We start from the raw sequence: 24,676 nt of genomic DNA, 5'->3' as shown, positions 1-24,676 counted from the left end.
TAAGAAAAATCATGTTTTTATTTTACAAATAATATGCTGTTGTAAGAGCTCAGAGGAAGGACTATATTAATATGACTTGGATTAATAAGTGATGATCCATTCATTATTTATCTGTACAAATTATACACCTAAAATGAGCTTCTTAGCAATGAATCGGGAAAATATTTAGCTTTGAAAAAGCGAAGACATGTTTTATGTGCAGTTATATTAATGAGTTTCATGAGCTCACTATCTGCTTCTCCATAATTTTCTAAGCCTTTTTAATTTCTAATAACGTTCTGTATAATAAAGTATCATGCCCCCTGCCCAGTATACGGTACATGAGAATTGAAGTTAACCATCACCCGCCCACAGCCTGGGCCTCCAGTGACTTCTCGGCTTTCTTTCATCCAATAGCTTCCACAATTCAAGGAGAACATCCATTCATTGAAGAGGAACACCGAAAGAGAAGACATTAGTAATTATTGGGAGGCTTAGGAGAATTCCTCTGATTCAGTGACTAATAACTACTTTGTTTTTCAAAGCAATACCTCAGTACCTAATTCCTGAATTTTTCATAACTTTTTCAGTTAATGGCTCACCTGCCTCATCTAGAGTTGAGAGCTGTGAAGACAATTCTGAATGGATTTCAACAATACCAGGTACTGAGATTTAATAATTCTTCAAAACATGCACGTAAAGATTGTCAGTCTACATATTATTGGTGTTCATATAATGGCCATTGACATGTAGTAAGTAGGAAAATTTAAGCCTAAGTGTAACCTATATTTGATTCTTAAACAGGCTAAGCCTACTTTCAAAGATTGTGAATTACATGGTCAAGGCAGTTCCAAATAGTGTGCTGTTGTATCATGGGATGAATTCTTCAAATGTTCTATAGCAAATTTTCTATTAACCAGCAAGGTACTGACTGATCAAAACTTCTGATTGATTAAGAGATCATCATAATCAATATAAGAGCACGCACTAAGCAAAAGAAACATAATGTAGAGGTTATACACGTCAAATTTATACTTTATTTATAGCATAAACCACTTAAATAATAACTTAAAAATTATTGGCAGACAGCCTTCCCACTTTGGACGTTACTCTCGATGTGGTCTCCTCATGGCAGGGAGTTTCAGGAAACATCTCTGGGAGACACACACCCAACAACCCCACCTTCCTGTGCCGATCGCTTCAACTTCCCCCTCCCACTTCACCAAGGATGTGCTAGTCCTGGGCCACTTCCACTGCCAAATCCAAGCGACCTGATGACTGGAGGAAGAATGCCTCATCTTCCGCCTTTGGACCTTTCAACCACATGGCTTCAATGTCGACTTCACTAGTTTCCAAATCTCCCCTCCATGAACCTCCTCCCAGATCCAACCCTCCAATCTGGCACTATCTCCCTGACCTGTCCCACCTGTCGATCTTCCATCCCATCTATCCGCTCCATCCTCCCCATCAAACCAACACAATCAGCCCCCACCTGCCTCTACCTATCAACTTCCCAGCTATCGTTCCCCCAGCCCAACCCCCACACCTCTATTTATCTCGACTCTCCTGCTCCTCAGATGCTGCCTGACCTGCTGTGCTTTCCAGTGCCACGATTTTTGATTCCCATCCCAACTTCAACTTACGATTCGGACATTGCGGAGGTCGCAACATTCAGTATACTTTTTGTATTTACGATGTATAATTGTCACCAGTTTATCGATAGTGCCAATTCATCAGATGCCAATTAAAACAAAGATTGCTGTATTTTAACCAGCTTTTTATGCCAGCATTTTAAAAGCAGAGTCCTTTGCAGAGAAACAGCTAACCGCTTGGAATGAAATTGGCTGATATAAGGGTATGGTATCAGGTTCAGTGTAACATTGCCATAGTGATCAAGTAGCTGGCTTCTGCTACCAAATTCCTGCACATATTTATTCATTGGTTATTGATTTTTTTTCTTGTCAAACCAAAGATGATACTTTCACATTTTGGCGTGGATTAAGAGAAGCAGGCTTACTGGAAGAAGTCATACAGGAGCTTCAGCAAGAGATGCAAAATACTCTGAAAGGTCTTCAACAAAGAGTGCATCAGCCTCCTCTTCAAGTTGTTGGTGAGTGCGCCATTTTTATACTTTGCTCATAAGCCTCATTACTTCTGTTAAGCAAAGTTTCGATGGAATGCAACTATGGCATTATAGGAGAATTACCTAGATATTGTTTGGAGTTTATATTTCAAAATTGAAGTAAATGGATGTTGGTTACTTCTGCAAAGGTCTTTTTTTTTTAAAAAAAGATCAACAAGTCTTTCCAGAACAGTTGCCTGAATACAACATTTGTCAAAAAACAGGTGACTTAGATTTCTGTAATGTTAATGGCAAGATGTTTATGCTGTTGGGTTTATGATAGGTAGAGTAAACTTTAAGGCCATCAGTTTTACTTTCAGTTTAAAGAAATCTATGATTGAGCAATATTTTTAAAAATCAGTTCAGAAAACATTAGAGTTCAGAAGCAAGTTTGATTTCACTGCTAGAAGGAGCTCAGGGCATTTCAAGGAATGAACCAGCTAAACCGAGTTTAGTTTGTGAAATTTCCACACCAAGAAAACTTAGAAATCTACAAGAGATAGACAAAGATGGGGAGTTATAGACCAGTTAGATTAATTTCTGTCTTGGGAAAATACTTGAGTCTATTATCAAGGAAGAAATAGGAAGACATATGGTTAGGAGTTGTTCCATAGGGCATGTGCAGCATGGGTTCATGAAGGGCAGAAAATGCTTAACTAATCTACTGGAATTCTATGAAGATATTGCGAGCATAATGGACAATGAGGACCTAGTAGATGTGGTGTGTCTAGATTTCCAGAAAGCATTTGAAAAGGTGCCGTACAGAAGGTTACTGCATTAGATAAAGATGCATGGCATTACAGGAAGTGTATTAGCCTGGATAGAGGGTTGGTTCATGAGCAGGAAGCAAGAGTGGGGATAAATGAGTGTTTTTTTTCTGGTTGGCACTCAGTTACTAGTGGTATGCCTTAGGGTCAGTGTTTGGACCGTAGTTGTTCACAATTTAAGTAGATTATTTGGAGTTGGGGACCTTGTGTAGTGTGTTAAAGTTTGCAGATGACACTGAGGTGAGTGGCAGAGCAAAGTGTACAGGGGACTGTGAAACCTTGCAAAGGGACACATATTTAAGTGAGTGGGCAAAGGTCTGGCACATTGTACTCTATGTTAATAAATGTGAAGTTGTCCATTTTGGTAGGAATGACCGTAAAAAGGACTACTGCTTGAATGGTAAAATGTTGCAGCTTGCTGCTGTGTAGAGAGACCTGGGAGTCCTTGTACATGAATTGCAGAAGATTGGTCTGCCGATGCAACAGATAATTAAGAAGGCAAATGGAGTTTTATCTTCATTGCTAAAGGGGTTGAGTTTAAAAGCAGTCAAGCTATGCTGCGGCTGTATAGGGTGCTGGTGAGGTCACACCTGGAGTATTGTGTGCAGTTTTGGTTTCCTTACTTGAGATAGGATGTACTGAGAAGAGACTGAGTAGACTGGGATTATATTTGAATTTAGAAGAATGAAGGGGGGGATCTTATAGAAAATTTTGAAGGCAATAGATAAGATAGAAGTAGAGAGGATGTTTCCACTGGCGGGTGAAACTAGGACAAGAGGGCGTAGCCTTAAAATTGGGGAGCAGATTTCTGATTGAATTGAGAAAAACCTTCTTCACCCAGAGGATTGTCAATCTATGGAATTCCATGCCCAGTGAAGTAGTTGAGGCTTCCTCATTGAATGCTTTTAAAGCTAAGATAATTTTTTTGAACAGTAAGTGAATTAAGGATTATAGTGAGAGGGTGGGTACGTGGAGCTGAGGCTTCAAAAGGGTCAGCCATGATCTTATTGAATAGTGAAGCAGACTTGAAGGGTCACATGACTACTCCTGCATCTAAGTCTTATGTTCTTATTGGAACTGAGAAAGTTAAGGCCCTCAGATTTGTGACAAGTTTTCTATCAGATTTAGAAAGCTCTCATAGAATTATCTCCACAGTTCACAGGAAAGAAACTATAAGCTGTCAGTTAAGTAGAAACTTGAAGCATTGAGATAGGGGTGCGATGTCTTTGGACTTATGTTTCTAACTGTTCATATCTTTGAAACAGGTTGAAACTTTGTTTTGCTAGATGATTTAAGATCATTCTGTCTTTTACATTTTGATAGTTTGATTTGTTCTTTTTTTTTGTGTAATAAACATGCTGTTTAAGAAAACCTGCAGTATCATGTGAATATGTTTCAGTGGCTAACTAACTGATTAAAAAAAAATCTGATCTGTTCATCCAGGTTTCATTCTGGGATCTGCCATGTTCAGTATCATCAACTGGGATCATGACACTTTTCTGAAATAGACTTTAGCTTATCTCAGTATGCTTACAATTGTTTCTCCTGACTGAAGTAGATTGAAAATTAGCCATTAGATGGGTAGAGATATTTACACAACAGATATTCTAAGAAGGGCTATCTTCTGGCAATTACTGGAAACTACAAAAGGGATCAAGTCTACAATACAATGTATGTACATGAATGACAGAAGCATGATACTAAAAAGGGAGGTTTTAGTAGTAGGCAGCCGTGATATGGTAGGAATATCGAAAATATGACTGACCTTAGAGAATTGCAATCAAAACATTGAAACATAAAAGATGGAACAGGAATAGACTATTCACCTCATCGAGCCTGCTCCGCTATTCATTATGATCATAGCTGATCATGGAGCTCAATACTCTAACCTTGCCCTCCTCCCCATATCCGTTGATCCTTTTAGCCATAAGAGCTACATCTGCATCTATCTTGAAAATGCATATGTTTTGGCCTCAACCAGTTTCTGTGGCAGTGAATTTTACAAGCTCACCATTCTGGATGAAGAAATTTCTCTTCACCTCTGTCCTAAAAGATTTGTTTCTTATCCTTAAGCCATGACTCCTGGTTCTGTACTCCCCTGCATCAGGAACATTCTTCCTGCATCTAACCTGTTTAGTTCTGTTAGAATTTTATAGATTTCTGTGAGATCCCCCTCATTCTTCATAAGTCCCTTGAATACAATACTAACTGACACTCACTCTCTCCTCGTAAATTACACCTGTCATTCCTCCCAGAAATCAGTTTGGTAAACCTTTGCTGCACTCCCTCTATAGCTGTAACATCTTTCCTCGGATAAGGAGACAGGGGCTGTGCACAAAATTCCTGTGTGGCTGCTCTACCTTGCAAAATTGCAGCAAGACATCCTTGTTCCTATTCTTGAAGCAACGGGTTATTGAGAGGGGAAATAAAACATATACAGGAGTGGAAGAAGGTTAACCAAGGATATCTGAGAAATTAGTTCTGTAAGAGGTGCTAAGTTGCTTTATTCTGTAACAGGATGAGGGCTAGGCAGAATTTATTGCCCATCCCTAATTGCTCAGAGGCCAGTTGAGATTCAATTAGTTTGTTGTGGGTCTGGAGTCACATGTAGGTCAGATCAGGTAAGGATGTCAGTTAAAGAACGTTAGTGAACCAGATGGGTTTTTCTAACAATTGGTAATGGCTTTATAGTAGTCATTAGATTCTTAATTCCAGATATTTATTGAATTCAAATTCCACCTTCTGCTGTGATGGGGTTCAAACCCGGGTCCCCGGAACATTACCTGGTCTCTGGATTAACAATCCAGTGGTAATACCACTAGGCCATCACCTCCCTGACCAATAAACCAATCAGACTTTGAGGTAAAAAACAGTTTGATTTCCATGAAGTGGTAAAATGAGTTTGAAAAAGGTGAAGTCAGTCAGTCAGCAATAAATTAGGAATACATAAGTAGCTTTGATTTGATAAACATAACACATGGCTGTTTTGTGACCGATGGCAACAGGGAAGCAACAAGAGCCAGTGTAAATCTTAATATGGTGATAGCATCTGACCATGAAAACATATAGAAAGTAGAAATCTTGGAGCTCTTGGTTCAAAGTGACTTCAGAGACATTGAAATTTGATATGATTTGAAACTCAAATGCTGTGAAGCAGGGGGTTGCCATGTAATTTTAGCAAGGTTAACTCAAAACAAATCTGGTCACTGCTTAAACAAATTAATTTAATGGTTTTGTTCTATAGCAATTCAGTAAAGGACAAATGATGCATCTGGAGTATTGATACTAGCTCTTGTATTGCACTGGAAGCCAACAAAGTAGTTATTCCATCACCTCTTCGTGCGGTATTGTTGCCATGGTGAAATCCACTACTTTCACAGTGGAAAGGAAGAGCTTCATGTTCTGTTTGAAGCTTTGTGGCAGGTAGAGCTGGAGACTGGAGGATATCTGACAGGTGTCAGTACATATCATCACAACTGTTTAATACAAGCCCACTCCTTTAAGATCGCGATAGGTGGAAGGGGGTTAAGGTGAGGGTGATAGGCCGGAGAGGGGGTGGGGGCGGAGAGGTCGGGAAGAAGATTGCAGATCAAGAAGGCGGTGCTGAGTCCGAGGGTTGGGACTGAGATAAGATGGGGGGAGGGGAAATGAGGAAGCTGGAGAAATCTACATTCATCCCTTGTGGTTGGAGGGTTCCTAGGCGGAAGATGAGGTGCTCTTCCTCCAGGCATCGTGTTGCCATGGTCTGGCGATGGAGGAGGCCAAGGACCTGCATGTCCTTGGCGGAGTGGGAGGGGGAGTTAGTGTTCAGCCATGGGGCGGTTGGGTTGGTTGGTGTAGGTGTCCCAGAGGTGTTCTCTGAAACGTTCTGCAAGTAGGCGGCCTGTCTCCCCAATGTAGAGGAGGCCACATCGGATGCAGCAGATGCAGTAAATGATGTGTGTGGAGGTGCAGGTGAATTTCTAACGGATATGGAAGGATCCCTTGGGGCCTTGGAGGGAAGTGGGGGGGAGGTGTGGGTGCAAGTTTTGCATTTCTTGCGGTTGCAGGGGAAGGTGCCGGGAGTGGAGGTTGGGTTGGTGGGGGGTGTGGACCTGACGAGGGGGTCGCGGAGGGAGTGGTCTTTCAGGAACACTGATAGGGGAGGGGAGGGAAATATATCCTTGGTGGTGGGTCTGTTTTGGAGGTGGCGGAAATGATGAAGGATGATACGATCTATCTGGAGGTTGGTGGGGTGGTAGGTGAGGACCAGTGGGGTTCTGTCCTGGTGGCGATTGGAGGGGCGGGTTTCAAGGACGGAGGAGCAGGAAGTGGAGGAGATGCGGTGGAGAGCATCGTCAACCACGTCTGAGGAGAAATTGCGGTCTTTAAAGAAGGAGGCCATCTGGGTTGTTCGGTATTGGAATTGGTCCTCCTGGGAGCAGATGCAGCGGAGGCCAAGGAATTGGGAATATGGGATGGCGTTTTTACAGGGGACAGGGTGGGAGGAGGTGTAATGTAGGTAGCTGTGGGAGTCGGTCGGTTTATAGTAAATGTCCGTGTTGAGTCAGAGGTAAAGTTGAGGTTGGGGTGGAAGGTGTTAGTAAAGTGGATGAACCGTTCAACCTCCTCGTGGACCATCTCAGACTCCTCCCTCCGCTTCCTAGACCTCTCCATTTCTATCTGGCCGACAGACTCAACACGGACATTTACTATAAACCGACCGACCTCTCCAGCTGCCTCATTTCCCCTCCGCCTCCCCCCTTCTCCCCACCACCCCCCCCCTCCCCCCCCCCCCCAACCTTATCTCAGTCCCAACCCTTGGACTCAGCACTGCCTTCTTGACCTGCAGTCTTCTTCCCAACCTCTCCGCCTCCACCCCCTCTCCGGCCTTTTACCCTCACCTTAACCTCCTTCCACCTATCGCATTCCCAACGCCCCTCCCCCAAGTCCCTCCTCCCTACCTTTTATCTTAGCCTGCTTGGCACACCTTCCTCATTCCTGAAGAAGGGCTTGTGCCCGAAACATTGATTCTCCTGCTCCTTGGATGCTGCCTGACCTGCTGCGCTTTTCCAGCAACACATTTTTCAGCTCTGATCTCCAGCATCTGCAGTCCTCACTTTCTCCACTCCTTTAAGATCCTCATTTGAGTTCCCTGAATCTGTGACCTTAAAGGGAGTTGGGCTTGCGCTAATGTGAAATTTTAGCATTTGCCAAACTTGCTGAATATTTCCAGTATTTTCTTTAACCATTTTGCTGTCTATTATTTGAGAATTAGGATATTAGGAGTTCTGAGTATTAAGGTCTGCTGTAAGGCAAGTGAGACTATGGTGGCTGAGAGTTGTCATGCAGATGCATTCACTCACTTTGACCACACAGATGAGGTAATTAAACATTTTTTACCTCTTCTGACGAGTTCTGGGAGCCACACTCCATGCATTGACCACCCTTGACTTTTGCTCCCATTTCTGTTGGAGGCTCAGTCTTGAGGTCTTCCTGCTCCTACTGGAAATATGTCCTTCCTGACCTCTGTATCTCTACCTTATGCACTTGGGATGGCATCACTATAGTGGGAATCCCGCTTCTTACCTGGGTATGCCATCCTACTCCTCCCTCAGTGGCAAAAGAATTGTATTCACCACCCAGCAGTACATTATTGCAATTTTCTTTCGAGAGGGACTGTGCGTACAAAATTAAAAGGTTTCCTGGAGTGTGTTTCTTTTACAATGTCATTCAGTTGTCTGCAGTGTGCACAGGACAATGCAGAATAAAGCCTGGGACTGAATAGGGTTGTTTGTAGCCATGTTACTATTAGAGAAATCAGGTAGGAGTGTACAAATTTTGTATCTTAATCACCTCGTTTCTAATGGAAATAAGAGGGTTGGCTGCGAAGTCTAAACCTGTGTCCAGAAACCAGAGCAAATGTTTTTCAACAACAAAAACAGAAGTTACTGGAAAAGCTGAGTAGGTCTGGCAGCATCTGTGAAGAGTTATCAAAGTTAATGTTTCAGGTCCAGTGACCCTTTTCGTTACAGATGCTGCCAGACCTGCTGAACCTTCCCAGCAACTTCTGTTTTTGTTTGTGATTTCCAGAATCCGCAACTCTTTTCTGTTTTTATTTCAAATGCTTTTCAAGTTCTGTAAGTTTGGATTGTAAGAATAACTGAACTCTTCAAAATAAAAGCAAATGTACTACCAACGTACAAAATTTTCAACTAAACTTACTTGTGGAAATTACATGCTGTGCTTGTATTTTGAAAATTAAGTACCAAGCAACTACCTTTTAAAAATGGTTCCGTTTATTTGCTGTTACAATTTCTTATTGTTTGTTAAGCAGTTCTAAAACTTTGGCTGAATGTAATCATTTACTAACTTTGTATTGATTAATATTTTCAGATGCAGTCATTCTTAACAATATTGTGCAAAGTTTTGGTCTTCTAGACCTTGTTAAAAAGGTTTTGACAAGTCACAAGAGCCAAATGGATCGTTCCAGAGAGCAGTACACGCGAGATTTAGCGAGTAAGTATATATGCAGTTATTTTCTGTAGCTGAAAGTTGATACTGTTTTTAGTTAACTATCATAAAAAACAGAAGATCTTCTTTTCTGTTAAACATTGCAATATTTTTGTAATACCTTTACATAAAGTCTCTTTTTAATGGTGAAATATAGAGGGTTTTTTTGTGTGCCATCGTCAATTGTATTGTGCAACTGACTTGTTGAAAGTGTAACAAAGGACAGCTTGAGATGACACCTGACACTGTGAATGGTAGAATCTTCATTACATCAATCTGACATGCAAAGTCTTTGTGTTTCACCATGTTGCATCCACTAAATGATTTAGTTTTGATGAAATCGTAATCAATCTAATTTTACTGTGCCACCTTCTGAGAATGACTGTCTGTACACATTCTCAGTTGGTGTATCGTAGTGTAAGAGAAGGTAATATTGGTGGGTTGATATGCATAAAGAACAAAATAAACCCCTTGAACTGAATGACCTATGTTGAGCTCTACATTTTATGTCATTTTATATAGAGCACTGTAGTGCAAGGCAGATTACACTCTTGTGACAAAGTTGATATTTAAAAAGTTAACAAAAGCCAGGGAACTAAAGACCAGTGAGCCTGACGTCAGTGATGGGCAAGTTGTTGGAGGGAATCCTGAGGGACAGGATGTACATGTATTTGGAAAGGCAAGGACTGATTAGGGATAGTCAACATGGCTTTGTGCTTGGGAAATCATGTCTCTCAAACTTGAGGGCAGAGCAATAGATGTGATCTATATAGATTTCAGTAAGGCGTTTGACAAGGTTCCCCATGGGGAGACTGATTAGCAAGGTTAGATCTCATGGAATACAGGGAGAACTAGCCATTTGGATACAGAACTGGCTCAAAAGTGGTGGTGGAGGGGGTTGGTGACAGAGGGTGGTGGTGGAGGATTGGTTTTCAGACTGGAGGCCTGTGACCAGTGGACTGCCACAAGGATCGGTGCTGGGTCCTCTTTGTCATTTACATAAATGATTTGGATGGGAGCAGAAGGCTCATAGTTAGTAAGTTTGCAGACGACACCAAAATTGGAGGTGTAGTGGACAGCGAATAGGGTTACCTCAGATTACAACAGGATCTGGACCAGATGGGCCAATGGGCTGAGAAGTGGCAGATGGAGTTTAATTCAGATAAATGCAAGGTGCTGCATTTTGGGAAAGCAAATCTTAGCAGGACTTACACACTTAATGGTAAGGTTTGAAGGAGTGTTGCTGAACAAAGAGACCTTGGAGTGCAGGTTCATAATTCCTTGAAAGTGGAGTCGCAGAGAGATAGGATAGTGAAGAAGGTATGCTTTCCTTTATTTGGTCAGAGTATTAAGTGCAGGAGTTGGGAGGTCATGTTGTGGCTGTGCAGGTCATTGGTTAGGCCACTGTTGGAATATTGCATGCAATTCTGGTCTCCTTTCTATCGGAAAGATGTTGTGAAACTTGAAAGGGTTCAGAAAAGATTTACAAGGATGCTGCCAGGGTTGGAGGATTTGAGCTATAGGGAGGGGCTGTTTTCCCTGGAGCGTTGGAGGCTGAGGGGTGACTTTATAGAGGTTTACAAAATTATGAATGGCATGAATAGGGTAAATAGGCAAAGTCTTTTCCCTGGGGTCGGGGAGTCCAGAACTAGAGGGCATAGGTTTAGGGTGAGAGGGGAAAGATATAAAAGAGACATAAGGGGCAACTTTTTCAAGCAGAGGGTTGTACATGTATGGAATGAGCTGCCAGAGGATGTGGTGGAGGCTAGTACAATTGCAACATTTAAGAGACATTTGGATGGGTATATGAATAGGAAGGGTTTGGAGGAATATGGACCGGGTGCTAGCAGGTGGTTCTAGATTGGGTTGGGATATCTAGCTGGCATGGATGGGTTGGACCGAAGGGTCTGTTACATCTCTCTGACTCTATAAGTATCTTTGTATTGGATTGAAAAGTTTCAAACTCTCCTCTAGATGTGATGTGTTGTGTTTTGTTTTGTTTTAGCTTTGGAACAACAATGTGATGAGCATCGTAAGCGAGCTAAGGAATTAAAGAACAAATCCCAGCATCTAAACAATGTTCTCATGACCTTGACTCCAATTGCAGCAGCACCGCCTTCCAAGAGGCCTCGCCTTACTAGAGCAACATCAGGACCAGCAACAGTAGCAGCTCAAATGGTCACAACATCACAGTCAGGCCAGCTTACGTTGGCTTCTGGAGTGCCTCTGTCTCAACTTACAAATATAGGAAAAATGGCAACATTATCCACTATTCCAGTCACTGCAGTTGGCAAGGTTTCACCGCACACAGCAACTTTTACTGCGACAGCTTCACCACTGATTGGAGGGTACAACGTTCTGGCATCTTCAAGCTCTGGGATACCCAATACTGTTGAGATCCACCCAGAGACATCGAATCTAGCAGTCCTGAGCACAGCTGCCATCCAAGATGGTAACACTGTGTTGAAAGTTGTCAGCCCAATCCAGCTGTTCACTACTGTCCCTGGTCTCAATGCTGCACTCCATAACAATACCCAGATGGCATCTGTTGGAAGCACACTTATGGCTGTGCCATCTGCTGAAACCAACACAACAGGAGAAGGACACACCACTATACAGGTGACATCAATAAGTGAAGAACATGAACAGAAACCATAGCCTTGAACTAATGCTTCACATTATTAGAATGTTTTGTTTCAAAGCCCTGTTGCTACTGAATGTAACTTTTGAGAACTGTACCAGAATGGTTTCTGCTACACAATGATTAAACCTACATAGTGCCACCAAGTGATGATAAAACATTAGAGTGGAAGCAGCAAAATCAGAGTAGGAGCAAATGTCTCAACTCTTTTTTTTCAGACTTTGGCTTAAGTACAAAAATACAGACATTTATCAGACATGCTTGATAGAATTGTTTATAATGTATTTTACAGAGCTTTTCTGCACTGTATTTTGTGTGCTTTAATACCTAATTACACTCAAAATGTCTTGAGATTGCTTTACAAAATCCATAATTGAGTTAGTGGCAGTTTCATTTTACAATAGGTGCTTTCATTGTTTTCTAATAATTATTTTATTGTGTTGTGCTGTTTGGTTAATCATATGGTTAATATAGAGAATTTGTAAATATTCAGCCAATGTAATTTGTTTACAACCCGATATTGTACAATTGACATTGTACTTAGAATAATGTTGGTACATAATTTACGATTTTTGTCATATATGAAAAGCTAACCAGGCAAATTCAAGCAAATGGGTACGCTATGAGTAAGCTGAGTTTTTAAAAATGGATTTAAATAGCATCTGTAAAAGAATTATCGCATTTGCGCTTTAGTGTCGGCCACAATATAAGGTACCATTTTTATTCATGGTGAAAATGTGCTTATTTGAACGTATGAGTTATACAAAACAAAACTGATTTAGTGTCTCTATAACAAGTTATGCTTTACACAACATACTTTTTTATACTGCTGTACGTTTATTAAAATTATCAGATCAATACTTATAAGCTAAACCGATGGAAAGAAATGGAACATAAATAGTTTTAAAGTCACTGTTTTCTCCCTGTCTCCACAGTAAACTGAAACCATATATTTATGATCAATATATTTGAACTTCTTAGTTTTTCAAGGAATTATTCCCTTTGTTACATGTGTGATCTTATTAAAATCTATAAATCCCACAGTTTAGGCAGTTATGAACAATGTCTGAATAGTTAAAGTTTAGTTTTTTAATATTCTCTTTTTGCCAAAATTCAAACTTCTTTCTGACATTTTCCATACATGGATGTCCACAGATACTTACGAGATTACTGAGAATTTATGATTGGATAACAAAGTGGTTTATCAAATTTGGCTGACGATAGATCGTCTGTACACTGAGTGAAAGCTTCTTCTAAAACATTTTTCTGAAGTGTTCCCTCGCATTATTTTGAAGTCTTCCTGGATCATGCTGAAGTTAAAATAGTTCATGATCTGGCTCTTAAACTGCCCGATTTGAGATATCTGCCACATTAATAAATTGCCCTCAGATTTTTTTTCCCTTTTTTTTGAGGAATAAATTGGCTCATACACACCCCCTCTTTATAGTTAGAGGCAGAGATTAGTAGCACACAGCAGGAAGATTTGCTGGCATAAACACATATTCTGCCACAATGCATTGAATAATAGATAAACTGGGAATGAGTGATAAGATAATCTGGGTATATTTTATCATATAAACTGCAATGAAATGCCAGTCAATAACTAATTTCCTGCTCCCTTTTGTTTTATATGTATTGTCAATATATGAAGTTTCCGGGTAATAAATGTTAACAGTTTGGTGAGGTTTTTAATTGGGGTTTGGTTGCAACTTTTTGTGAAGAGTACCAATGCTTCTGGCTGTTTTTCAGGAGTGTTCCATGTTCTTGCAATGTCAAGTGAATTTTCAAAAAAGGATATTTAATTCCTCCATGGAAATTATTTGTAATAAATGACAGGGAAATTCTGTGTAATCTATCAATATTTATCTATTTCTCTGTTAGATTTTTTTTCCTTTTTCTTAAAAAAAATGAATACTTAAGTGAAGAGTGAATCTGGTTAGCTTGGCTGCTGCAATTTGAATAGAACTTTCATTTCTTACAGATTTAAAAATACATTTTAAGACACAAAAAAAGGGATCTTGAGTTGCATTTATGTAACGCCTTATCATGTTGAACTGTCTCAGCACAATGTAGTTCGTTCATTCATTTGAAGACAGTGGCTGGTAAATCAAGAGGGCTGCCCACTTGAAGAATTTTTTTCCTGATAAAATGCGAAAGGAAATTTTGTTGCTCAATGTGACTGACTGAAGATGTTGGAAAATCTGAGACTGATGATAAAGAAGATGGCAGTCAGTTATTATTGATTGTGATGTAATTGTACAAAACGTGAAAGCTCTGGAATAACTGTATCTGAAATAAGAATGTGATCAAACTTACTTGAGGGAGTCCATTAAAGTTTTGTAAATAAAATAAAGATTATGTAACATTGCGATGTTTTGCAAAATATCCATTGCATAGTGGTTCTCATTCTATTTTGTGCCTGTTGGTTGACTTCTATGCTGTTACTGTATTGTACTATTTTGGCTGTGGCCAAAAAAAAAGGCCATTTTCCATTTTGTACAAACTTTTATTGGCATAAATTGGATGTCTCAAAGTGTTAACATAATAAAAACTGTCTTGCTTTGAAAATAACAGACTTTTTTGGGAGCAAGACTGAGTGAATACTAACGTAGGTATGTTATTGTCCATTTTAAAAAAAGATGAAGAATAATGTTTATTTTTAATTATATGCCATTTAACGTACATATTTGAACTAGTGACTTTCTACAACTCGACAACATATTCATATTTATTATAAACTTTGCTGACCGGTGCCTTGGAAATTGACTTGTGATGCTGTCCACTCTCCAATGAAAACAGTAAATGAATGAGTGTTACTTTTATCTTTTTAACATTATTTAATTAATTATGCTTTACTATTTTTTAAAATGAGGATGAGTTCAGATATAATGTAAAACATATCAATTGGAGAAAGATACCCACACTCCAATTGTGTTGCACCACTTTTCACAACAGTGGAAAACAAATTATACATGGTGATGGTCTGTGCATGTCATTTGCATGCTCTTTGGAGTAGTGATTAAAGTAAACAGGACCAACCTACCAGGATGCGAAAAAATTAAGTATAGCATTTATAATGTCTGTTCGATCTTAAAATTGTACCAATAGGCTGAGGCACTACAGCTATGTGAGAGTAATACTTGTTCACTGATGACTGCATTTCTCTTTTGTTTTGCTACTTTTCATGAGTGCCTAGCACAGGTGCAACTGGTCGAGGACACCAAATAAAGAGCCCCTTGAACAGAAGCATCAAATATGCCAGATTTTCCCTGGTCTGATATGCAAAACATCTTGCATGAAATATAGGCAAGAAAATAGAGTCTGCTAGGCATCTAGCAGGTAAAAATACAAATTTTGAGATGTGAAGGGAAGTAGTGCAGGCATTCAACATTGATCCTTTTAACTTCAGGACTATGACCAGTATAGTAAAAGATCTATTGATCTATCCAGGACATACAAGGCAACACTTTAAGGTAGGAGCAAATTACTGCAGATGCTGGAGTCTGAACCTGAAACACAAAAATGCTGTAGATTACATTGGGTCAAAGCAGCATACATGGAAAGAAAGCAAGCTTACGGTAGAGTCATCTAGACTCAAAACGTTAGCTAGTTTTCTCTCCATGGTTCTGCCTGACCCACTGTGATCTCTAGCATTTTTTGTTTTCAATTCAACAGTTTAAGTAAAGGGTTTTTAACTATTGGCTACCAATGCAATTTCAAACTCCAAAAATAATGTTTGTGCAAATAACCCTTCACAATGCAGTGTGGTTAACTTTAACTCAAGATCTCACTGCATAGTCACAATTTTTCCCTCAGTGTTTACTTGCAAGTACAACCTTAAAGCCATTTACTTTAATAGAGTAATGTCATCGCATCATTTCATCACTTACATGCCCTGACCCATATTCCTCAATTGTTATCCTTCACCTAATTGCTTTGTCTTTTATTGGGAGAAAATACCATGTAATGCCTCAAAGGTTCATCTAAAACACCTCCTGGTTAATGAGAATTTGTCCATTGAGTTCATAGGAAGATCTTCCATTGTGGGAGATGGTAGAGCTAGCAGCATGATAAATATTTTGTCTTTAGTCTCTGGAAAATAGATATATGTTCTGTTCAACAAATAAATATTACTTAAAATTAGACCCGTTGTGTTGATTTGTGTAAGATACACTATTTGGTGAGGGTTTAATAGGTTAAAATCTTTTAATTTACTTTTAATTTAAATCCGGCATCAGTCAGATAATTTCGCATCTATGAAGTAAATTGAGTCATGTAGTAAATAGTTTCTGTGAATGGCCACTCTTGCTATCAATCAATTATTCCCAGCTATTGCATCAGAAAACCTTTTTAGCTTGGGGTAAGAGTGCTTTTGGATTAAGCTACTGTTGGCTACAGGTGCTAACTTTGGTTAGCTGCAGTTATGGAGTGAAAAACCAAATTAACATTTCAGATTAATGATCTTTTTTCAGAACATGGCAGACATTGGCTTGTATTTTGCAGTCAGGTGAGTTACAAAGCTGGTGTTAGCTGCTGATTTTAAAGGAGGCTGTTCACAAAAATCTAGTGATCTTTGGCAAGGATTTTCTGTTTTTGGACAACAGCTTAATTCCGGTGGCAAGGCAAGAGAATGACTTGGTGTTCTGTTGCAGTGATGTTAGTAGACAGGCTGAGATGCCAGCACACTAACCCCCTCACCTCCATCCACGGCCCCAAATAGTCCTTCCAGGTGAGACAGAAGTTCACCTACCTCTCCTTAAACTTAAGTTTACTGTATCCAATGCTCCCAATGTGGTCTTCTGTACAGCGGAAGACCAAATGTGAACTCGGCACGTTTCGCTGAGCATCTCAGCTGGGTCCGCAGAGACTGACCTTACCTCCCAGTCACAGCCCATTTTAATTCCCCTTCCCACTCCCTTTCTGACATGACCATCCTGGGCCTCCTCCATTGCCAACGCAAATCAGACCACAAATTGGAGGAACAGCACCTTATCTTGCGTCTGGGCAGCCTACAGCCCGGGCGAGTCAACATTGAGTTCTCCAATTTCAAATAACCCCCCTTCCCATTCCTAGACTCCCTTCCATGTCTCTCCCCCCTCCCTTGCATTCCTGTGATCGACCCTGCCTTTCAGTTACCAACTGGATTAATTCCTCCCATCTACCTATGTTCACCTATCTCTACCTCACCAGCTGCAGCCCCCCCCCCCCTTCCCTCACCCTAATCCTTTTAACTGCAGCTCCCCTTACACCAACCCTCAGTCCTGAAGAAGGGTTGTACCCGAAGTGTTGAATTCTCCACCTCCTGATCCTGCCTGGGTTGCTGTATTCTTCTAGCCTCCTGCTTGTCTACCATTGACATGAAACAAAACCAAGAAATATTCTAATTAAACTTTACAATTCAGACTTCAGCATTTGTAAATCGTTACAATTACTTAAGATGTGGACCATCTCATTTCAAAGAAAGATTGCAGCACCACGCCAGTCTGCAGTGGCACAAATACAGTATCTGGTAGCCTCACCAACTCTTGATGTTGAGTAGCTGTTAAGAAAATCCATAGCTACAATCTTGTAAATGGACTCAGCAAGCATGTCAGAACTGATTGGCTATTCACGCTATTATGCCATGCATTAAATCTGGAAGATTCTAGCACCTAATTTGATAATGATGGGAAATTATAGACTCTTGGTTTGCAGTTAAATACAATAGTTACTCCAAGTGCTCCTGCAAAGTTTGATAAGTTTTTTTGGTAATTTTGATTTAGACTGAAATGAGAAAACTGTTTTAAAAGCCAAAGATGGTTAAAGGACTGTTTAACTGTTTTATGTAAGAAGGTTACCTGTCATTCATTTTAAGTGTTTACACAGCTGTTGGCTCAAACACTGAAGAAAGTCTAGTTGCACATGAAGTGGAGCCAGAAGGTTGTATACAAATAGAGATTCGCTTACCATAAAGTTGCTGATTGATTTCTGAAATGATGACAATGACCTCTTGACACCAGAAACTGAAAGATTCTAGGTAGCTGGACAGGATTTCAGGTGAGAAGGTGTCAGATATCTGGAAGGAATGGAGCTGTTTTCATTTTGAAGGCAAAAGCATCTCGAGCCTGAGGATAGCCATTTATTCCTCCTCCTCTGTTGCTGATCAGCAAAAGTTTCTCTGTGAATTGGGATGAGTGAATTGCCTTCCCACCACTCATAACACCATGTTCTTCTAAATTCTGCATTTAAATGCAAACCAAGAGTCTATAATTTAACATCATCGTTAGCTTTGCTAGGTGTGAATTTATGTGAAGGGGAGGAGCTTTATAAGCAGGTTAGAATCGTAACTAGTGAAAGTTGTAGGTTTAACTGTTTAAAATTGTTTATCTGTAGTTAGAATTATTTTAAAATAAATAATAATTCTTAAGCACAAAAACCTGATCTGTGCTTTCTGCCATCCTGTGTGTGAAAGACAGGTCAATTGGAGAATTCTGCATATTTTTAAGAAGCTTTACTTTGGTGATGACTCTGAGAACAGTGAAACTTCATTTCCAACACACCACCCTAGTGAAGGGTAACAAAGGAGAGCAATGTAATCACATGAGCTTCAAATTTCTCTTCACTTACTTTTTTTTTTACAGGATGAACAAATATATGCTATGTAAAAACATGAAAAATGCTGTTTTGTGGAAAAATGGTTAAAAGACCAAGAATAAGGCCTATACAGGGGCAAGTTGCTGGAGGATGGAAAGGTGGCATGGAAGGTTTAGTGAGCAGATAAAAAGAATGGTTTGGGAGATCATACCTCAACATTTATCTGTTTGGCTTGGGTAAAGTTGTGTCCAAGCTCCTATATAATCATATTATTCACAAGCCTGATGAATTTCCTATGAGTCAGCATCATCAACTAGCATAACTGCTATGTGCTTGGTACAAAATCTCAAGGTATTCAGGTTGTGTAATATAAAAATATGTGGAAATAATTCTTCCTCTGAGGGTGAAAACTATATGATAAATTGTGTTTATTTCCTTGTCTCAGTAATGTGCATGTGATTAATGTAGTGTAATTAATTTTCCTGAATTTCTTACTGCTTTATTAGTGACTCCAATCAGTTGGCAATCTTAATCTGGGTGCAAATCAGGACGCTGTCCCACAACAAAATATTTCTCCTCAAAAAATTAGCTCAATTCTACATTCTTGTAAACTGCCGCCACATCGCCACTTTCTCTTAAAGTTCTCAAACTGTTCTAAACTTCCTGATTGGTACCAATTTTCTTAAATACTCTATCTTGAATCCCACCAATCAGTTTTCTGCTCAACCACATTAAGACAGCTCTTATGATATAAATTGTGACTATCCTATGTGACTGAAACAAAGGTAAATGGTCCCTTCTCAGCTTTCTCAAATTGACTGCAGTCTTTGGTGTCGATAACGCCATCCACCTCCAACACTGTCCAGCTGCATGGGTTTTCCCTCAGTGTTCACATTTCTATTTTTCAATCATACCCAGAGAATCAATCGCTTGCAGTGGTTTCACTTTCTGCTCCTGTACCCTGATCTATAGAGGCAGTCAAGACCTCTTTGACTTCACATCGGCATGTGTAGTCTTTCGTAACATCATTCAAAGTACAGCATTAGTTTTCATATGTAAGTTGATGATATCCAGCTCTACCAGATCTTTCTCAGCTCCTCCACTGTTGCTTCTCCAACATAAACTAGTGGCTGAGCAGAAATTTGGATGAATTGAACACTGGGAATATGGAAGTAGTTGTTTCTAGGCCCCATGACAAACCAGTTACCAATTCAATGTTTCTTCCTGACAACCGTATGAAGATCAAGCAAGTCTAAGTTACTATAGTTGGCCCTGAATGAGTCACCAAGTTCATATTTTTTCCCATTGCTAAGACTTGTTTCCCAACTCTAACATCTTATGAGTGTGTCCTGTCTCAGTTCATCAGTTTCTGAAACTCACATTCATACCCTTGTTACCCTTGGTTTGACTACTCTAATGCAACCATTACAAGTATCTCACATTACACCCTTTGTAAACTTGTGGTCTTTAACTCTGCTACGTGTGTTCAGCAGCCTTGATTTAAAATTCACTAATTTTCAAATCCTTCCATGGTCTCATCCCTCCCTACTTCCATAATCTCCTCCAACCCCACAACCTTCTAAGATGTCTGTACTCATTTTAGCCTGTTCTATAGCCTCTTTCAAGAAAGTAGAACTCTGAAATACCCTTTTACATATCTGCTACATCTATATACCCAATTACTTTTCTATGCTTCTGAAAAGCCATTTCGTTGACCAAGCTTTTGTCATCTAATCTACTATCTGCGTTTGGTCGTTAAATGTTATTTCTGGTACGCCCGTGAATATTTTTATTACTGAAAAGGCACGCTATATAAATAGTAATTCGCCTAGGAAAGAGATCTGCGTACTTATATCTGAAAATTACATTTCTAGAAACTGTCCCCTGTGAAGAAAGAATTATACATGCCTTTGGATTCAATTTTGTATCCTTCCTTGTCACAGTGAGGCAGTGTCATTATTTCTTTGACACAGAAGCCAAATATTGAGCTTTGCCCCACATAAAGATGGCGTCATTCAGAACCGGCTCGATTATTAAATATTTAATATTGCAGCTTTATTAATCATCATCCTTTTTTTTATTCCAGTCAAGCCCAAATCAAAACATAATCACACCCTAAATGTTAGCACGCACAGCATCAATCATGACACTGGGCTCAGTCAAGGATTACGCCTGGATCTTGTTTTCCTCTTGTTATTTACATGAAACAGTGAGGTAACTTCCGAGCACTGATAGCTAGACTCAGGAATCGAAACTTGTAAACCCGATTCCTGTGTCTTCGCCTCTCAGTGCAGCTGGAACTAGCGCTGAAGGAGCCAACTAGTTCAAATTGCAGATCCATCTGTAGAAGATGTATTGTTTTGTCTTTAAAGAGGTTGGTTCACCGTCTGGTTGCTCATGAAGTTTCACGAATCGACCGCGGTAAGGGATCGAACGCTGCCGCTTGTGTTTGAGCAAGCCTTTCTTTATGATGAGAATAACAGGAAGTTTATACAGTTATTGTGCTTTATCCATCAGGTTAAGAATAGTCTTATGTCTTTGAGTTTAAATTATTCTTAAATTATTTAAACCTTAAATATAAACATTTTAAACGTAAATGATTGTGATTGGCATTGTATCATAGACAATGGATGTTTTGAATGTTGTGAGCTGTTAGAAAGTTGTTGTTGACACGTTTGTGTATTGAAAGGTTTGAAAAAGATCACATGAAACCTAATTGTCCTTTTGTTGTGCAGGCTACACTGAAAGAAACTTGATCAGAATGATTTGATCAGGTTTCCCTTTGTTTAAATAAGTTATTTCCTATCAACTATTGCAACTCACATGTAATAACATTTAACGTGAGTAATGTTAATCTCATTTTTGACTGAAGCTCATGTGATAGAAAAATTAAATCCACGTAGGCGATCCTTTCTTATCATAAGGATGATCGGTTTTCGGTATAAATTACTGAGCAAGGACTGAAGGTATCAAGTGATGATTCATCTTACCAAAACTGTTGGAACTCGAAAATAACTTTACCAATGAGTAAAAATAATGATTCGTAGCGGGTTGTTACACATGGGGGAAGAATGTTCAGCTTGTTATGGGGGTGTACACGTCAACTTAGTTATCGAGCCTCCTGGCGTAGCAACTTCGCTTAAGGAAGTGTTTTCTTTCCCTTACTGGAAAGCCCTCTAGAATTCTAAATTTGAATAACAAGTATAAATATTAGTATAAATATTAGAATATTAGTATAAACCTGGGTAGGTCCTTCAGCCATTAAACTTGTTCTGCCATTAATTTCAACGGCATTTATCAGCCTTTGCATCCTTTAATATTTTACTTAAGGTAAAAATCACACAACGCCAGGTTATAGTCCAACAGGTTTCCACCTGATGATGGAGCAGCACTCCGAAAGCTGCTGCTCCGAAAGCTTCCAATTAAACCTGTTGGACTATAACTTGGTGTTGTGTGATTTTTAATTTGTACACCCCAGTCCAACACCGGCATCTCCAAATCATGTTAACTAAGGTAAAAATATAAATCTCATTCTAAATTTCAATGCATCTGATTTTTTTTTTGTTTTTGGTGGGTTGGGGGTTCTATACTTTCACACCCTGTGAATGAGCAAGATGCTTCCTGATTCCTGGTTCAAATTTTGATTGATCGGGACTTCAAAGCTATCTTCTGCTTCTATTAAGAACTTTAATTTGTGCACCCATCAACTTTCTTAACTGATATGTACAAACCAAATTTATCCAACTTATCCCTATAATTTAACTTTTTAAACTGTAATGTAATTCTAGTGAACTTGTACAGTATTCTTTCTTAGACTATTATATGTTTGAACCTGGAGCTCAAAACCAAGTAGCATTCTCCAGTGGTGTCTGATGAAGGCGATATGTATCTGAAGCATTATCTCTTCTGAAATGTAATTCTTTTGAGATAAAGACCAATATTTCATTACATTTTCTATATTTTGTACATTTCCATTTGCTTTTAATGATGTCTACATGGACCACTAAGTGAATTTGTTTCTCCACAGTCTCGCCATTGAGAAATTATTCTTGTTTGTCTTTCTCACAAAGTTTTCATAGTACTCTATTCTAGAATCCATTGGCCATAGGTTTGCCTACCCACTTTGCTTTTGTGTTGCAATGTAACTTTCAGCCCAATTCTACTAATTTATCACATTTCTTAATTTATTCTAGTTTACAACTTTGATGTACAACTCTATTTCTTCATCCAATTATCATTAAATGTGATGGAAAGTTAAAGCTCTAGTACTGATCTTTGGAAGATTTGATAAGTGGTATTTTTCTAATTAGAGGCAAACACAAAATTAATTCTCTCTATTTTCTACTTCCAAAAACAATTACTCATCCATGCTAGATGATTGCCTCCAAGTTCATGCACACTGATTGCAGCAGTTAGGAACAGTTTTTCCTTACTTACTGTACCTAAACGCTTCATGATTTTGCAGACATCTCTATCAAATTTCCTTTAACCTACCCTCTGCAAAGCTTTTACACGCTTCCTAGCTGTTTTGTGATTTTTAACTTCCTGGCTTTTGTACAGTGTGTATTTAGACACTTCTGGATAACCACTCTACTCCAGTTCCTCGGATTCTGCCTGAACTGCTTGTGCTTTTCCAGCACCACTCTACTCCACTTCTGGATCTCTTGTTTTCTTAACTAACACAATAGCCTGTCCTTCCACATTTATAAATTAGTGCATGGATACTCTCAGGTTTCTCTGTTCCAGCATTCCTTTAAAAATTGTAGAATTTTGTTTGCACATTCACCGTTCATCGCTGCTATGAAAATGTGTCACATCACACTTTTTCCCAATTTTGTGTTGTGTCTGAGGAATATTCTGCACTAGATAAAACACTGACTGTTGTCACTTGAGATAAGACTATTGGGAACAATTTAATTTGGTGAAGGGAATATTATGTCAGAGATGGAGATCGGTATACATCCAGATTTGTTCACTCAGGCAAAATGACAGCAAGTTTGCAGCTTGCTTTCCATTGCTCACAAACAGTTGATGGGAGCATAAAGTAGCTGAAATGCAAAAAAAAATGCTGATTTATCTCTGATTTGTACTGTTGCATAAAGTCAAGATATACTATAATTGACTTTTCCTAAATACTCACTCAGAGTACGACTGTCTATCTATGAAATTCCATGGCACTGGTCATGGATTCTGTAAAACTCATTTTCCTATATTTCAGGCTAAGTATAGTCTCCGTGCCTCCACATTTACTGTTTACAGACACATTCACATAGAAAAAGTGGCTGCTTCCATGGCATTGCTGTCCCTTGGCAGTTCTATGCAATATTTGAGATTCACCAGTGCAGAAAGGCTCATGTGAATTATCACAGGTTCCTCTGTTCAGATAACATGAAGGATTTAGATAGAGTAAATAAGGAGAAACTGTTCCTAACTGCTGCACTCAGTGTGTGTGAATAAGTGTGCATGAAATTGGAAGTTTTCTTATTTTTACCTGTAACAACTTGAAATCTGTGGATGAATTTCGAGTGGGTCACTGCCTTTAAATTGTTTTATCAACACATCAAATAAATTTATTTTCAGTGACTGCATTTTGTATTTCATTGGCTGCTGAGTGTTTATTTTATCGTCTGAGAACGTGTTGTACAAATGTGTTTCATTGGATTCTTAGAGCAAGGTTTCCCCAGCTGTGGGTTGTGACTCCCAATGGGATCATGAGAAATAGATGAGGTGTTAACCTCTGCAATTTTTATTGGTAGTGGGCATGGCTTACTGGACAGATCTTTAAGGACTTATTGCTGCTGCAGATATACAGATATGTATTTTTTTTTAAATTGTAGCCTAAACATTTCCAACCAGACTTAATCTAATTTCTCCTTCCTTCTCGTACTCCCACCCCTTCCACTCAGCAGATGAAATCAAGCTGACCTTTTCCTCCCCTCCCCCATTCAAGAACCATCAAACTTTGATTTCAGGGTCACACAAAATCTCAGGCATTATACTGGCAAAATATTTGGATAATACCATCCTATACAGTGTTAGAAGTAAAATACAGCAACTTTTTGTAATCAAATGATTCAACTTGTGTTCTGTGAGAGTCATATC

The 24,676-nt window shown here is 39.3% G+C and overlaps 2 protein-coding genes across 3 annotated transcripts in view; both read left to right on the top strand.

The window, feature by feature from the left end:
• The window catches only part of gmeb2 (glucocorticoid modulatory element binding protein 2), a 67,808-nt gene extending 53,422 nt beyond the window's left edge, over positions 1-14,386 (top strand). Inside the window, exons 7-10 of the mRNA XM_072556580.1 lie at positions 570-641; positions 1,952-2,089; positions 9,244-9,366; positions 11,366-14,386. Of these exons, the coding sequence (XP_072412681.1) occupies positions 570-641; positions 1,952-2,089; positions 9,244-9,366; positions 11,366-12,018 (986 nt within the window). The 3' untranslated portion in view covers positions 12,019-14,386. The remainder of the gene's footprint in view (positions 1-569; positions 642-1,951; positions 2,090-9,243; positions 9,367-11,365) is intronic.
• A 6,423-nt stretch (positions 14,387-20,809) lies between these two features.
• Positions 20,810-24,676, top strand: part of helz2a (helicase with zinc finger 2a) — a 104,541-nt gene continuing 100,674 nt past the window's right edge. Inside the window, exon 1 of one of the 2 annotated variants that reach the window (XM_072556579.1) lies at positions 20,810-20,948. The gene's annotated coding sequence lies outside the window, so the exon portion shown is untranslated. Of the gene's footprint in view, positions 20,996-24,676 lie in introns of both variants that reach the window. The other variant, XM_072556578.1, reaches the window with a different exon arrangement.

Source organism: Chiloscyllium punctatum, chromosome 37 (genome assembly GCF_047496795.1).
Source record: "Chiloscyllium punctatum isolate Juve2018m chromosome 37, sChiPun1.3, whole genome shotgun sequence".
NCBI lineage: Eukaryota > Metazoa > Chordata > Chondrichthyes > Orectolobiformes > Hemiscylliidae > Chiloscyllium > Chiloscyllium punctatum.
The sequence above is the reverse complement of the archived record's forward strand: the minus strand, read 5'-3'. Positions and strand labels throughout refer to the sequence as shown.